The 16,224-nt window shown below is 37.8% G+C and overlaps 1 protein-coding gene and 1 long non-coding RNA gene across 2 annotated transcripts; one reads left to right on the forward strand and one right to left on the reverse strand.

Annotated features, from left to right (window-relative positions):
• Nucleotides 1-8,847: 8,847 nt before the first annotated feature.
• On the forward strand, nt 8,848-10,406 carry LOC118491629 (ethylene-responsive transcription factor ERF113-like). The gene is made up of 2 exons (XM_035989543.1): nt 8,848-8,968; nt 10,204-10,406. Exons 1-2 carry the CDS (start codon nt 8,848-8,850, stop codon nt 10,404-10,406), a joined length of 324 nt encoding a protein of 107 aa, XP_035845436.1.
• A 3,087-nt stretch (nt 10,407-13,493) lies between these two features.
• On the reverse strand, nt 13,494-14,459 carry LOC118491239. The gene is made up of 2 exons (XR_004890923.1): nt 13,927-14,459; nt 13,494-13,753 (listed from the first exon to the last, which is right to left on the reverse strand). It is a non-coding gene; the product is annotated as an uncharacterized LOC118491239 (long non-coding RNA).
• Nucleotides 14,460-16,224: the final 1,765 nt, after the last annotated feature.

Below are 16,224 nucleotides of genomic sequence, written 5' to 3' on the forward strand. Positions count from 1 at the left end.
ATGCCTACCCTCAGAATAGTATACCTTCTAGTGATTCGACCAGAAGTTACAGACTTATCTTATCTATAGAAAGAGGTTGGATTCCTTGTCCGACCATCCTATCCTTAAAGACAGCCTTCTAGCTCTTACCCTTCTGCCTTTCGAATACCCCTTCCTACTTCTTCATCCTAGCTCTCCAACTGATTGTCTTACTCCAACTTTCATTTCAGTTACCGATTCGGCTATCCTCTCCCTTCCGGTCGAGCTAGTTTTTATTCCTCTATCTAGGCCAACATTCATTCTAAGACTTCCACCAGCAAGGGCTGAAAGAGAAGAGTAGGGGGTGGTAGGCTGTAACAACTGTCACTAAAATCCCTAATTAGGATGTTAATTATCTATTAAGAAAACCCTAATTGAGAAACCCAAGTGATTCCACACAAACCCTAAAATTTTCAGAATTTTCAGAATCAAGATCAGGGCCCCTAAAACTCAGGGGGGGATAAACCCTAGCCAACGATTATCTTCATAACTAATTATAAAAATCGAATTTTAAGAAACTGACAACACAGCCAGCCTACCTGCACGAAGGGCTACCCTATGAAAATAGGGTGGTCACTCGCGTAGCGCGACGGCTAAGGGGGTACCCCTCGCGCTACGCGACGGTGTCAAAATCTCAGTATAAATAGCAGGGGTTGGGACTTGAATTTTGGCACTTGAACGACGAAAATCGGAGTTACGTAGGTCGAGTTATAAGCAAAACAGTCCAACACACACACACAATTATCGAATCGCTGCCACAGAACAGGGTAATTACTCGATCGCTATTACGATTCAGTTTCCGGAATCAATACATTCAAAGAATGTCTAAGTGCCGCCCACATTGGGCTATGCTTTATCGTTGTCGATAATTTGATAATGAGCCGAAGCATTGTACTTTGTCGTTGTCGATAATTCGATATACGAGTTGAAGTACTATACTTTATCGTTTGTCATTTTGATAAATGAGCCGAAGTATTGCACTTGGACATTCATTGTCAAAATTGATCTCGGGGAATTATCGTAACTGCTGTATTGATCACTAATCCTGTTTTGTGTGCATTATTGTGAAATTAGAAATAATCAAGGCTAATCAGTAGGCTTATACACTGCTCGTTAAATCTGCAATGTGAGTCATTCTTCTTTCAATTGTTTTACAATACTCCAAATTATTTTCAAAGTGTTATAATTACAGGGACTAAGTCGTGGATATCTTGATTTATTGGTTAGTGGGGTATTGTGCACATTACTATTTCTCCCAGTTAGGTTCATTGACTTACTAGGGAGAAACGTCACTATTAGAGTTCATTGACCTAATAGTGGTATGACCATCGTCACCATTGTGACTTGTCACCATTGTGACAGAAAGCCAGATAAAAATAAGATATGAACCATTGTAATCGCTCTTATGCTGTAATTTATAACTATGAGTCATTTCCTAAAAACTGAATGAACTCACTCAGTATTTCCCCGCTGATAAAACCTTTTTCAAACATGTTTCAGGTAATCTGTTGTGAGCAAAGAAAAGTGCCAGGAAGCACTACCAGCTTAGAAAAGTGGCTCAGTATAAATAAATAAAGGAACATGTTTTAAAAATAAAGATTTCCATTGAAATCACATTATTGTAAATTACTGGGTTTTATCCCTAAATTATATAATGAGCAGTTTTACTACTAAAGATCCTGTTTTAAAAAGACTTCCGCTGTCGCCTAAATTAAATACCGCGGGATTTCTGTTCCGCGGCTCCTGAAACGGGTCAAACCGGGTCGGGGGCCGTGACATAGGCTTAGTAGGGCTCGAACCTACAATATCACCGTTGTGAGCGGTACGTTTCAACCAATTAAACTATAAGCCCATACGGATCTCTACATGCAATTCGCTCACTTCGGGAAGAGCGAACGGAAAGAGGAGGCCTTTGCTCTATCTGCTTCTTCCTCTCCCCAGGAATGAACAATTGGAAAAAGAAAAAGATTCTATATATCTTTTTTTTTATAGATAGATATAGAATTCTATTTATTATATATATATATATATATATAATTCTTTTAGAATATAGAAAAATGAAGTTAAGCAAGCGACCCTTTCGCGACTAAAACTGTCGGTACGCTTTCCAGCTCGCAACCGATCAAACGGGTGGAGGATCTCTATTTGCTTGCAATGCCAGCTCTTCGCCTTTAGTTAGAAGTAGAAGTAGAGGGCGCCGTTTGCCCCACACTTCATAAAAAGTAAAAAAGTATGGATGAAGTAAGAAAAAGTACATAAGGAATGAGAAAGGTGGATGTTCTTTAACTGTATACAGTTGTCCAACTACTTTCTTCCTCCGACTTCTTTAGCCACTTCCGGCTTCCCCACTTCCGCATCTGGGGAGAGCTTGCTTCGTGGCGGAGCATTTAGCAATGCCTGGAGAGGACTGGCTGTCTGGGGACATTTTAAGGGCTGGGCTTGCTTTTCATGAGATTGGGTAAAGGAATCGGAAATGGGCTCATAAGGCGGGCTTTTGGGCACACGGAAAAAGGGAAGTGGATGGAGGGTGCTTCTCAGCTAAAGTTGGGGGTGGGGTTGCTATAGTGGCTAGGGTGAGTTTTCCTACACGGCTGGACGCCTGGCTCTAGACGAAGCTAAGGGGGTTACCACCACATCCTCTCCCGATAGACTCGAAGCTCTTTATAGTCAGGCGTGGTAGAAAATCTTCTCTCAAAAAGAGACAGACCAGAGATGACAGAGGAAGGTATTCGGTTCAAAAAAGATACGACAGTCAGAACAGCTTCAGTCCAAAATTGACTAAGGACAGAAGCAAGCTACAAGAATTAGCAACCTCTTTCGTTTAATCTTAAAAAAAAGCAGCGAAGAAAACAAGACAGTAAGTTGTTGCGCTAACTCGCTAGCGCTAGCGCACTACGACTTTTCAGCCTCCTGCAGTTCATTCCATTCCCTTCGCTACACTCGACTTAAACCACCTACGAACTCACCCATAGCGAAACTTGTCAAGTAGGTCTTTCGAGCCTTTCCTTTTTTTTACAAATCCGGTAAGGTGGGGTATTATCCTTAAGTCTGCTTTATAAATCTTTAGTCGTCTTTCAGTACTGGCGAAGCTTTAGTTGAAGACCCTTCAGTGCCGTTTCGTTTGGTCCCCTAGGTACCTTCTCCGCACTTAGCTGTAAGCATTTCAAGTAGATAAAATCATAAAAGAAGAAATGGGAAGGAGTACTTACATTACGCGATGCGCTATTATTTGAATCCGAAGGTCAATCATTCCCAGTGAAGGTATGGGGGGAAGAGGAGTACGTTAGTCAAATAGAGGGCTCTCACGGGGGCGTAGTCCACGACTTTAGCCTTAAGCTTGGGCTGTAGTTCTTGTATTGGGCGAACCAAAGCGTTAAATAGCGTCGTTTAGTGGCGTGCACGGGGTAGTCGTCTTGTTGTGCTGGTAGGTGCGACTATGTGAGTTGAGAAGAATACATTGCGGTATGTGTGAGTAAAGATTTTCCTTAGTGATCCAAAGGAGTAAGTAGAGTTACTGTAGGCTGGCTTCCCCCCGTATACCCCCACGGATGCGGATTTCCTACCATTGAAGGAAATAGATCAAACTGTTAATCCCACCCACGCGATGCCCTACCTGATCCATATCAAATCCAGCCGGAGGTCTTCGAGCCTTGTTACGAACTAAAGTTCTAAAGCAAAACGCCCTCGCCAGCCCAGGTCAAAGGTCTCCCCGCTCTTTTTAGGGGGTTCGTTGCGGTCAGCAAATAAGCCCCGCGTCGTATCGATAGCAATTCAGATCACCTCCCAGAGCCTACCTAACCTAATTGTGTGTGAGCAATCAATCGTGACAAGTCGACCGATCCATAATGAAAGCACTTGTAGATAGAAGCCGTTTGCCGACCGGTGGACTCATCCACAATGCCGTTTAGGCTCCCTAGTTCAGTCGGTTGTCCGCCGCTTTTCTTTCCCATGCCGGGTATGGCCTTATGGGTAGCAGCCTCTCACAGAGATGGCTTTGTGGTCACCTTCTATTATGCTTGTTGGAAGGTTCGTCCGGGCCCGGGTCAACCCACCCTCAACTGAGAATCATGAGAAGTAGTACTGATTGAAGGATCGGCTTTGGAACAGGCCTATGTACGGTCTCTCCACTAAGCTTTGATCTACGCGCGCTAGCTTTCTCGGCGACTAATACCCTTCCGCAAAACACGCTTGAGTGGATGTATAATTTGACAAATATTTTGATCAAAGTTTGGATAAAGTTAAGCATTCGAAAAAAAATCTTGATACAGTGTATACCTTATTATATAACCCTACAAAAAGTAACATAGGATACTATTGACTAACTTAATAGTTGTCTCTTTACATCACACCCTTTAAATAATATCCATGAATCTAAATCTAAATTCTAATCAAAGACTCCTAATAATGCCAATAACTATTAATAATTTTAATATTGATATTAATAACTAAAATTTAATCTAATCCGATAGTATTAAATACAATATAATAATATGATATTATTAAATATAAATATAAGGGTGAATTACTTTTTGAGTTCCTGTGTTTTAGTGGTTTTAACTAGTTGAGTTCAAAAACAAAAAGTTTAACGACCTGAGTCTCTATAAGCATTTTCATTAACCATTTGAGTCCTTTTGAGTCCAAATTTTAACCTTTCGAGTCCAATTTTTTGGACTCAAATCGTTATAAAATGAACAAAATTGGACCAAAACGTTATAAAATAAATGGCTAGGGACTTAGGGCGTTAAACTTTTTGAATTTGGACTCAAGTGGTTAAAACCACTAAAACACATGGACTCAAAAAGTAATTTACTCTAAATATAATAATAATGACATACTTCGCATATCACGAAGACCGATATAAAAACCCAAATTAGTAAGGGATCGTTTAGCAACATATGAATGGTTAAGTGCTGAACCAGTAAGACAGGTCTGAACCATTAAGTGCTGAACCAGTAAGATGTCTGAACCATTAAGAGCCTATATAATGCTAACCGTTCAGAGGCAAATGTCTAACCAATTCTTATTAGAGGTCTTAACCATTCAGACCCTGTATAAATCTTAAATATTCAGAGACAAATGTCTGAACCATTCAGACATCTGCTCGTAAAACAAACAGTCTAAACCATTAAGTGCTGAACCGGTAAGAGGTCTGAACTATTAAGAGCCTCATTAAGAGGTAAACAAACAGTCCCTAAGGAAAAGATATCACTCCTAGATGCGGCAAAAAAATGATGCTATAACTAACCTAACATTAGTATTGCTCCATAATGCTATAACTGGCCTAAGATTAGTAAGTAGTTAATTTTTTTTTTTTGTTTTAATTCAAATTTAACATGTGAAAGACTTTTATGAGAAAAATGTAAAAGTATGTTGGTTTTATGGTATTTGCCTTATATTTATGTGAGAATTTGTAACTAAAAATTACATAAATTGCCTATCATTTTAATACATATGATTTTATTACTTCTTAAAATGGATAAGCATATGGTTTGATTTACTTTATTTGTTTTGCGTAAATCAAATATAAATATAATAAATGATATGTTTGCCTTTGAAAAAAAATAATTGCATTTATATAAGAAATGTGGTGCTACGTTTTTAAAAATACCTTTGAAAAAAATTAATTGGTGTTACGTTATTAAAAATGTTATTTTTTAATTATATACATTAGAGTAAATTACGATTTTGGCTCTTGACCCTTTTCGCCTAATTTTTTTTAACATATGAGCCCTAAACATCTTTATTTCTAACCCTTTTGACCCCTAACGTCTTTTTTTCTAACCCTTTTGGCACCTAACATTTATTGGATGGGGTTAGTGTTAGGGGTCAAAAGGGTTAAAAAAAAGAAGTTCGGGGCTCAGATGTTAAAAACTTATTTTTTTTGGCTAAAAGAGTAAAAGTGATATAACCACAGGGGCTAAAATCGTAATTTACTCTATACATTAATATTTCATATCAACACCACAAAAATATGTAAAATTATAACACTCGGATTTAAGTTTATATATTAGAAAGAGTGAAGTGAAGTGATTATTTCAACTAAATAGTTTTGTGATGTATTTATTTATTAAATCTATTAATTTAAACAAAATTTAATTAATTACTCTATATAATATAACATTTAGAGTATGTTCTTATTAAAAGTACTCAAATTACCTAATTTTTGCAAATTAATTACAAAATTGCCTGGTAATTAACAAGGCAAAATATGAGTAAGAATAGAGTTGTGGACCGTAGACATGGGATAAGAAATGTGGGGTCCAACACAACAAATAAAAGTTACAAACAAATTGTAATTTTGTTATTTTTAGATTTTGACCACCAAAATTTGTTTTTTTTTTTTTTGAATGGCTCAGCGGATAACCCCCTAGACGAATTCCTCTGCCCCCCGAGTTCGAGCCCCCCCCCCCCCCCCCAAGGTCCAGCCCTCACCAGACATGCGCTGGTTAGTACTCGAACCCGTAACCACCAAAATTTGTTTGCCAGTCAGTTTTGATCGCCCATTTTTTTTTGTCTTTTTCTTAAAGTTTTCTTTCATATCCCTTTAAGTTTCAAAGTTGTCATTTTTGTCGTCATTTTCTAAAAACCTAATATTAGTCGGCGTTTGCTTAACTTTACATGGTTTTATGTCCGACGTTGGCTTACTACTTTACACGGTTTTATGTCCTCCATGCGCGCTCTCTCGGGTTTGTCTAAAAACCTTATATTAGCAGTTTTGGGTCTTTAGGTTAAGCTTTCTCGGTAAAAAATTGGGTTTCTCTATGTTTTACGTTTGCTCGCGGTATAAGTTCGTGTTTGTCTTTGCTTACGTTTTACGTCACATGGCACTATAAATTCACATTTTTGTTTTATGATTTTTTTTTCCGATTTTAATCGTCATTTGCTTACTATTTAACACGGTTTTAGGACCATCGTACCCGAATGCAAGACGGGTTAACCACTAATGAATTAACGAACACATGTTTTTCAACCGACTTCATACACTTCAACCCATCAACATTTAAGAAAATAATATATTAACTAAATTAGTTTTTTATATTACAAAACGTTGTAACTGTTTGTTGTTCGATTATTAAATATAAAGTATAATTTCATTTACTACACCCATCGATTCATTAACTTTCCATCAAATCAGAAATTGCCAACATACTTTAGACCATAAGGTATGGTGGGGCTTGGGTTGGGGCATTGGTTGACACGTGGAATGGGAGCCCCCCACCACTCAAACCCACGCCCATGGGGTATGGTGGGGCTTGGGTTGGGGGGCATGAGTTTGGTTTGGCCATTGAGAGCCTGACATGTCACATACTAGCCCGCCCCACGCCCGGCTTCAAACCCACGCCAATGGGGGCCACGCCCAAAACTCACGCCCAACCCAAGCCCCCGGGGTGGTGGCTTGGGCGTTTTCAACCAACCCACGCCCCAACCCAAGCCCCATACCCCATGGCCTTATAACCGACAAAAAACATTACATCCAAATATTATCTATATATTAAGAAACCAACTCAATGAACAGTATATACCACATTTAATATTTTCATCTATATATTAAGAAACCAACTCCATGAATAGTATATACCACATTCAATATTTTCCACCTAGCAATCATTTTTTCATTTATCCATCTTCTATCAGAATCACAAAACGGAAACATGATATGTTTTTTAACACTTTTATTATTTTAATATATATTAATAACGAGTTGATGCTAACCCACGCGTTGCGGCGGGAATTTGATTATTTTCATTTGTCTTTTGTTAGTTTTTTTTTATTGTAGCTATTATATAAAAAAGCATGGTTTCCAAAGATAAAAATGAATGCAAGGTATATTTTGAAGTCTTTTTTGTTGATTATTTTTACCAATGAAAAAATAGATTAAATCCATGTCTTGTTTAAGAAAAGTAAATAAATGATGAAACATGTATAAAAGTTGCTTCAACTCCTGTATGATTACAGTCGTCAAAGTCGTTTCAGGTTTAAAGTTTGAATTGCTATTTACTCTAAATAAAGCGATGACATTCGCGATCATCAACTCTTCCTAAGCCTGTGTGACCTCGCACTTTTACATCTCCATCGGCTTCTAATTTGTTCGCCTATTGAAGCTACACCACCAGCATCTCCTCTGTTCTGACTGTGCTATTCCGTCGCGCAACACCATTGGTGATCACCTTTTCCACAACCGTGTAATCTCGGCTGCGGTTCAACCTTGACCATCAATCGGCTTCAAATCGCCAATGCACAGTTGTGAACTCGGTGGAGGTAAACCAACTTAGCAAAATTTAAACAAATATACATAAATGATCATACAATTTGTAGGTTTTTTATCAACGGGATCCAGACCTAGACATTGTATTAAGTTATCAAATAGAGTGAAAGAATCTTTAAAAATGGAAAATCATCATCACATTTATAAGCAAACATTGGTTATACTTTTAATGTAAACAAACATGTGTTTTAAATACAAATGAGGGATTCCATGCAACTTGAAGACCTATGCCTCTGAATCATGTTCAGCATTCCAGCAGTAGGATATCATTTGATTTTACAAGATAATCGCTTAATTTAGTGAAGTTGCGGAGTTTAAAGAGATGCATACTGAGCCGACAACAAGAGTTGAATGAATGAATTTTCATAAAAAAAAGGGATAAAACTCATCATCATCTAATATCACGTGGACTACTTAGGGGTTTTGGTGGCACCATTATTTTTGAAGCACAACAAAAGTCAACAACATTATCATTAGAATCCTTCACACATCAATATTTAGATGACCTTGGGGGACGCACACATTGACTTGAGAGGTTTCTTTTTGGGAGCATTACGTGGAATATGAGAGGGGATTTTAGCAGCAAGTCACGTGAACAAAGCAACATTATAATAATATCACATCATCACGTGAAGGACAGGGAGAAACAAAAGGTATGGGGCGGCACATGCAAGACGGCAGGAGGCAAGTCAACAAAATATATACATACGCATATTGTGGGCTTGTTGGCCGCCATCTTGACTTGGAGGTTATTGGGTAGACATATTAGGTGTGGACTTCCAAGGCACAAGTGGGCTGGATTGGATGCACTTCCTTCTTGGGGAGCCGTGATATATCATTAGCTCTAATCAAGGATCAACATCAACATTCTCACCTCTCAACCAAGTCGATCATGCCTTCAATCTCATCTCAAGCCGGTGATCGCGTCCACCCAACCATGAACGGCTAGTCTCTGCAGATTCACCCCCGGTGTAGATGTTGTAAGATTTCTAGAGTTTATACATTTGTATTTTAATTTGGTTTTGTGACAAATTGTTTAGTATTTGAAACTTATGATAATTGTCGTGCATTTGAATTGAATTTGTGAATTGTCGAACGACGATAAAGTTATGACTTTGCGAAATGAATTTGTGCACTTATGCCTTATCGTAGGTTAAGATTTACATGTCCGAGGCAACGAAGTGCATTACGGTCCGTTGTCTATGACGTTGATAGCAATTGGCACCTAAGCTTCGTGATAGTAATCCGTTAATCACTATATGCAATTGAATCAAGTTAAAACATGTAGGAACCCTAGGTCTTGCAATTATCGAACCGGGTGTGATCCGTATTCTAATTTCTTGTTTCAACTTTTTAGTTTAGTTTACAATCTTAATTAATCACACATTGTTTTAAGAATAACATCAAATTGTCGGTTCACTCCGATTTATTTTCAAAACCAAACAAATAAATAAAAATAGCAATCTTCATAATCACTTTGTACATTATTTGTAAATAGTCTAACTAATCGAACGGGTGGTGCGATACTGACCATATGCTCTTCGTGGATATGATACCCGACTTACCCTAGCTACCTAGGTTTAATTGGGTTTTGACTGAGCGAGACAACACGGTCACGTCAACTGGGCGGCGGTGTTCCACGCGTGGTGGATGGCCGACAACTGGGCGCCACGTCCCCCCTTAAAGCTAGCCATTAAACTAAAGAAGAATATATATAAAATATTGCTAATTTCAAAAAAAATAGTGTTTAAGCAATATATAATATTATATATTATTAATTCGGTGTCATCAAATCCTAAAGTGGCCATTTGCATGCATGCATGGTTTACTAAGATATTAATTAATCATCTGTAACGAACATGAAATAACCAAAATATTTTTTATAAGTTCTATAACTTATTGTGTGCATGATTTGATAGAAACAACTGTGAAGAGACATTACAGAGGCGTAACACAAAGACCATGGGGAAAATGGGCAGCCGAGATACGCGACCCTAACAAAGGGGCCCATGTTTGGTTGGGCACATTTGAAACAGCCGAGGCTGCAGCCGCGGCTTATGATCAAGCCGCACGTAAGTTCAAAGGGGCAAAGGCCAAACTCAACTTCCCAGAGCGTGTTTAAGGCCGCTCTGAGCTTCGTTACATATCAACAACCACCACAACACAACCGCCCGCTGCCACCTCATCACGGCCTCCAAATCCTACATCACATCAATCTATAGCCACAAATTATCCAGACTTCCTTCAGTAGCCACAACACCAATCTTCTTCACTGACCGTTGGATCGTCGTCAGTGTTTTATATCAGCCACACTACACCAATGATCCGGGCTTGTCATCCGATTTAGAGTCTGATCAACGCGTAGATTGGGGCAAGTGGAAAGTTGCTTTTGATCCCAATAGAAAGTCATGAGTTATGCCAATCAAATGCAAAGCTTGTATTATTGCATTTGGATTTATGAATCACTAGAATATATGTTTGTAGGCTGATTAATTATAGAAATATATGTGAGAGTTTTGCTTGCATTATTTAAGCATGCAAAGCTCCGTTAAGATCCATGAAGATATATATATATATATATATATATATATATATATATATATATATATATATATATATATATATATATATATATATATATAGGACAAAGATCCGTTAGGAACCACCCTTTATTGTGAGAACCGCGAGAACAGTGTGAACACAAACAGTAATAGCTAAAAAAATCTAAAAAACACCCAAAAATTTTATTTTTTATTTTTTTACTATTTTTTATATAAAAATCGCTACTTTTAGTATCCAAAAAAAAAAAAAATTTTTTTTAAAAAAAAAATTTTTTTTTTTAAAAAAAAAAAATTTTTTTTTTTTTTGGCTACAAAAGTAGCGATTTGAACATAAAAAATAGTAAAAAAATAAAAAAAAATTTTTAGATTTTTTTTTGATTTTTTTAGATTTTTTAGGTTTTTTGGGGGTTTAGTTTTTAGCATTTTAGCTTGGGGGGGGGTGGGGGGGGTTTAGGTTTTTGGGTGGTGGGGGAGGGGGGTTTAGGTTTTTGGGGGGGGGGGGGGTGGGGGGGGGGTGGGGGGGGGTTAGGTTTTTTTTAGGTTTTTTGAGGGTTTTAGTTTTTAGCATTTAGCTTGGGGGGGGGGGGGGGTTAGGTTTTTTTTTGGGGGGGGGGGGTGGGGGGTTTAGGTTTTTGGGGGGTGGGGGGGGTGGGGGTTAGGTTTTTTTTTAGGTTTTTTGAGGGTTTTAGTTTTTAGCATTTAGCTTGGGGGGGGGGTTAGGTTTTTTTGGGGGGGGGGGGGGGGTTAGGTCTTTTTTTTGGGGGGGGGGGTGGGGGGTTTAGGTTTTTGGGGGGTGGGGGTGGGGGTTAGGTTTTTTTTAGGGTTTTTTTAGGTTTTTTTAGCTATTTTAGCTTGTGTTCACATTGGTTCTCGCGGTTCTCGCAATAAAGGTGGTTCTCGCATGAACCTTACCCTATATATATATATATATATATATATATATATATATATATATATATATATATATATATATATATATATATATATATATATGTAAGAACATTAAGGTTGAATTATTTATGCAGCAGTTGTTAGGATCGTTATGATTTTCTGTATTGTTATTATGGGGTAATTACTAGTTATATATGCTCATACGCATATCTTAACTTTATTTTTATTGTGGGGTTACTAGTTATATATGCTCATTCTCGTGTACATATAGTTGTTATATATTAGGGGGAGGGGCGCTCCATTAGTGATAGTTTTTCATTACTCATAACATTCAATCAATTTCTGTCACGTCATCGAGCTTGATTTCGTCACCAGTGATAGATTTTACTAGGGATACCCATCACTAGTGATGGTTACTTTTTTATTTTTAAATTATAAATTAACAATAACAATTTCATTTAAATAAAAAAACAATACTCAAGGTGAATTATCCAAAACGTCCACTTCATTGTTTAATATTTTTTTTTCCACAATACAATAGTTTTCAATAAAATCAAATCAAATACAATACTCCTTCGGCCCCACCTCTATTTTTGTTTGTTTCAGTTTCACCATCAAACATTCCAAAAAAAATCCAAATTCATCATCCAATTTGCATGTTTTATTTATTTAACTTGAACCCTTTTCTTCCTACAATTTCTTTATTGCTAATTCAAGATTAATTCGTTTTAAGGTTCGTTTTTTTTTTTAATTTTTAGTTAACAGGGAAGAAGATGAGTGATCATGGAAACGGTAACAAATTCAAGTTTCAACGTGTGATCATGGCAACGCGTCATCAGTTCCACGCGTGATAGAATTGAGCGACGGTAGTATTCCACTGGGATCCATGCATGGTCACCGTGCCACCACGGAGCACCCCGTCCCCCTTATTATGTAAAGTCTTTGTAAATGTGTACTTTTTCATTATGCAAATGAATTAGTCTTTTGTTGTCCTCTTCTTTTCTTTGCATCAACAAAGATATCGTCACACAAAATAGAAAAGTCAAATGTGAGTTCAAATTCAACTATTCAAGCAGGAAAATTTGATGTTTTAAAGAAATTTTATGTAATCAAAATCATTGTTTTTGTGTCTTTAAAAAAAATCGTCTACTTCTTCCCAAATGTATATGTTTACTCAGTTCAAATTCAAGTAGGCAAAATTATGTGTTGATAATAGAAGAAACAAATTTTCAATTATTTAAATTTGTAGTTCTGAAATAAATCTTCAATTATTTAAATTTATAGTTCTTGATCGATGTGAATTCTTTTGGGCATTTGGATTTTCTCTCTGTAGCAAGTGCTCGTTGCGTAAGGAATCAATGTTATCATTTCAACTTAGTCATTCTTTTCATAAATAGTTTTCTGTGACGGTTCGTAACGCGCGTTGGTGATTCAATGTTTTAACGCTTATATTTTATTCGATTTAACAGTCCCACCGCAACGCGCGGGTTCTCGTCAACTCGTTTATTTATAAGAATCAAATTATCATCTTTTAAAGGTTGGCAAATTCATATTATTTGACAACTTTCTTTAGTGTTTGTATTGTAGAGAGTGGCCGTTACATCTGGGCCGGTGTGATATGCTAGGTGCTTCGTACTGTCTAAACTTAGCAACCATAATAGTGTTAACAAAATACTTGGTGAATTTGTCGAGTAGTCCTCAACATATACATAAGAAATAGTCCTAGCTTCAAGGGTAAGTAGACGTGCTTTAGAAGATGTTTCTAATGAGCCCTGCCTGCAAAGCGGCGGGGGTTTATTCTAATTTCCATTAAGTTTTAAAACGAAACACGTTCATAACCTAAACTTCATTCATACAACACAACCGAAATCTTAAAACGAAACAGGTTCATATATAAACTCAAATTTATTCATACAACACATGCACTTGAAAAAGCTATATATTTGTCCCCAGACTTCCCAACTTCAAAAGTCTCAAAACATCCATGATCACCAACTTATTCTGCACTGATTGGAAGCTGTAGAGAAGATACAGTTAGACTACGTACCATTTAAAAAAAACATAATTGAAACAACCGATTTACATGCACAGTTGGATTTTAATTAACTTTAACTTTACATTTTTCATTATTATCATCTTTATGAATTATTATAATACACGAGTTTCTAACCTATAAATAAATAGTAATACCTGAGAGATGAGTTCGTTAGACTAATCAGCAGGAAGAAGAGGACCATATGTGCAAGTCTTAATCTCCTCAAAAAACGATCTATCAACCGTTGCATTTGCAGTAGCAAATGTGAAGTAGAGGTTTTGGCCAACCGCTGTGACGTCGTACATATCTATCCATTCGCCCGTCGGGAATTGATCCTTATGGCCTTTCATCTCGAAAAGTTTACCGAAGGTGATCTTTCCGGTAAACACCGGGTTATAGTAATTGAGGTATACGAATTGTACGTAACATGGTTCCTTAAAGCGGATGGTGAAGTCGAAGGTGGGTGGCAAAAGGCCTGCAGGGGTTATAGTGAAAGAGTCGATGGGATCAGGTATAAGGCCGAGCGGAAATCCAAATAGTTGGAAAAGTTCGTGTAAGTTTAATACGTTTGGGTTTGGGGATGCAGCAGCTGAGGTGGTGGAAGGTGTGAGTGCTACAAGGGCAAGGAGGAGGAAGAGGAGAGACATATGAGAAGTAGTAGCCATGGTTAAATATATGTATTGCTTCTTATGAGGACTTGATAAAATGAGAGTGTAGTATATATAGGCAACAAAAGCAAGCTACCCTATGATCCATTTCAAAAATCAATATTTTAATAAGTATTATAAATCTATATAGCCTATGGCTTTAATAAGTATTTTAATACGTATTATATAGCCTATGGTTTTATAGCCTAGTGGCATCTTGGGGTGGGATAAGACTTTGGGACCAATAGGTCCTGGGTTCGATTCCCACAAATGGGGTTTTTCCCATATTTATTGGGTTTACTCCTGAATTGGTGTATAGGCATTATGCCTAGTGGAGATCGATATGATCGGGTGGTTTTTCCCATATTTATTGGGTTTCCTCCTGAATTTGTGTATAGGCGTTATGCCTAGTGGAGATCGATATGATCGGGTGGTTTTTCCCATATTTATTGGGTTTCCTCCTAGTGGAGATGGATATGATCGGGTGGTTCCGATGGTGGCACGATGATACTCCAGTGGTCCGTCAGTGATCCAACTTTCCCGTTCAAAAAAAAATTATAATCACGTTTTTTAATCTCTAACATATGTTTTAAATAAACTACAATTATGAAACAAGATCTGATATTCTGATATTTCCATATTATAAATTAACAACATGTATGTGCTTCATGTTGTTGTACCCTAGGTTTAGGGGGTATTTCAAAAAAGTTTGTAATATTTTTCACTTCTAACCCAAAATATCTTATTTTTGCAATTTAACCCCTTTGGTTTTTTACTTTTAACACAAAATTTTTCATCTTTTACAATTTAACCCCAATACGTTTTTACTTTCAACTTTGTCCCCCATAGTTTTCATCTTTCGCAAGTTTTTTTGTTTTACGTTTCGTTCAAAATTTTGCAAGTTAACACGCCACAACGTGCGTGTGGGGTTCAAAGTTTTTTCGTCTATTTTTCCCATTTGAGAAGTTTGTCGGAACGTACGGGTCCTAGATCGACTTAGGTATTTTTCTATGTTTTACGTTTCAACCTAAATTTTTCGCATTAACAGGCCGCAATGGGTGTGCATGGTTCAACGATTTTACATCTGCTTTTCATCCAGTTTTATTTTCTCCTTTTCTATTTATTTTGTTTTCATGAGTTTTTCGGCGTTGATCGCTGGTAGTGGCGTGACATTGGTGCTACTTTGCATGGTTTTATGTCCCCGCCTCAACGCGGGGGCCTTAATACTTTGCATCGTTTCCGTCCAATATTTTGTTTGGCCCAGTGGCCGCCCCTTCATATCGTCGACGACGCTAGTGACGAGTGCCATTTCTTCTTCATGGGTCCAGGATGTCATAGCGGAGGGGAACAGAGGCTTAGCCGGTGGGGTTGGGTTCGTTGGATGGGGGCGACCAGTGGGTTAACGTTGGGGTTGGGTTCGTGGGATGGGGGGACTAGTGGGTTGGGGTTACAATATATAGGGGGTGGTTGGGTGACCGGGTGGCGGTTTGGTGTCCCCAAACCGTTTGAATTTTAAATTCAAATTTTGAATGTCCGCTATGACGTGGCGGGTGAGCGAATGAGAGGCAGCCAGCTAGCATGGCCATACCGCCCCACGCCCAGCTTGAAAGCCAAGCTCCAAGGGCCACGCCCCAACCCAAGCCCACCCGAGATGATGACTTGGGCGTTTTCCCCCAACCCACGCTCCAACCCAAGCCCCATAGCCCATGGCCTAACAAGAAGAAATCGTTTTATATTGAAATTCAAACTAAAAAAAAATTGCAAAAAGTCAAATTAGTTAAAAAACCGTCTGACCTGAATTAGTTA

This window comes from Helianthus annuus, chromosome 4, assembly GCF_002127325.2.
Source record: "Helianthus annuus cultivar XRQ/B chromosome 4, HanXRQr2.0-SUNRISE, whole genome shotgun sequence".
NCBI lineage: Eukaryota > Viridiplantae > Streptophyta > Magnoliopsida > Asterales > Asteraceae > Helianthus > Helianthus annuus.

Excerpts from the sequence above, each read along its gene's own strand:
- LOC118491629 (XM_035989543.1), top strand. The coding sequence starts at position 8,848 with ATGAGAGGGGATTTTAGCAGCAAGTCACGTGAACAAAGCAACATTATA. Across the intron at positions 8,969-10,203 it reads CACATGCAAGACGGCAGGAG|AAACAACTGTGAAGAGACAT; the intron begins GCAAGTCAACAA and ends ATGATTTGATAG.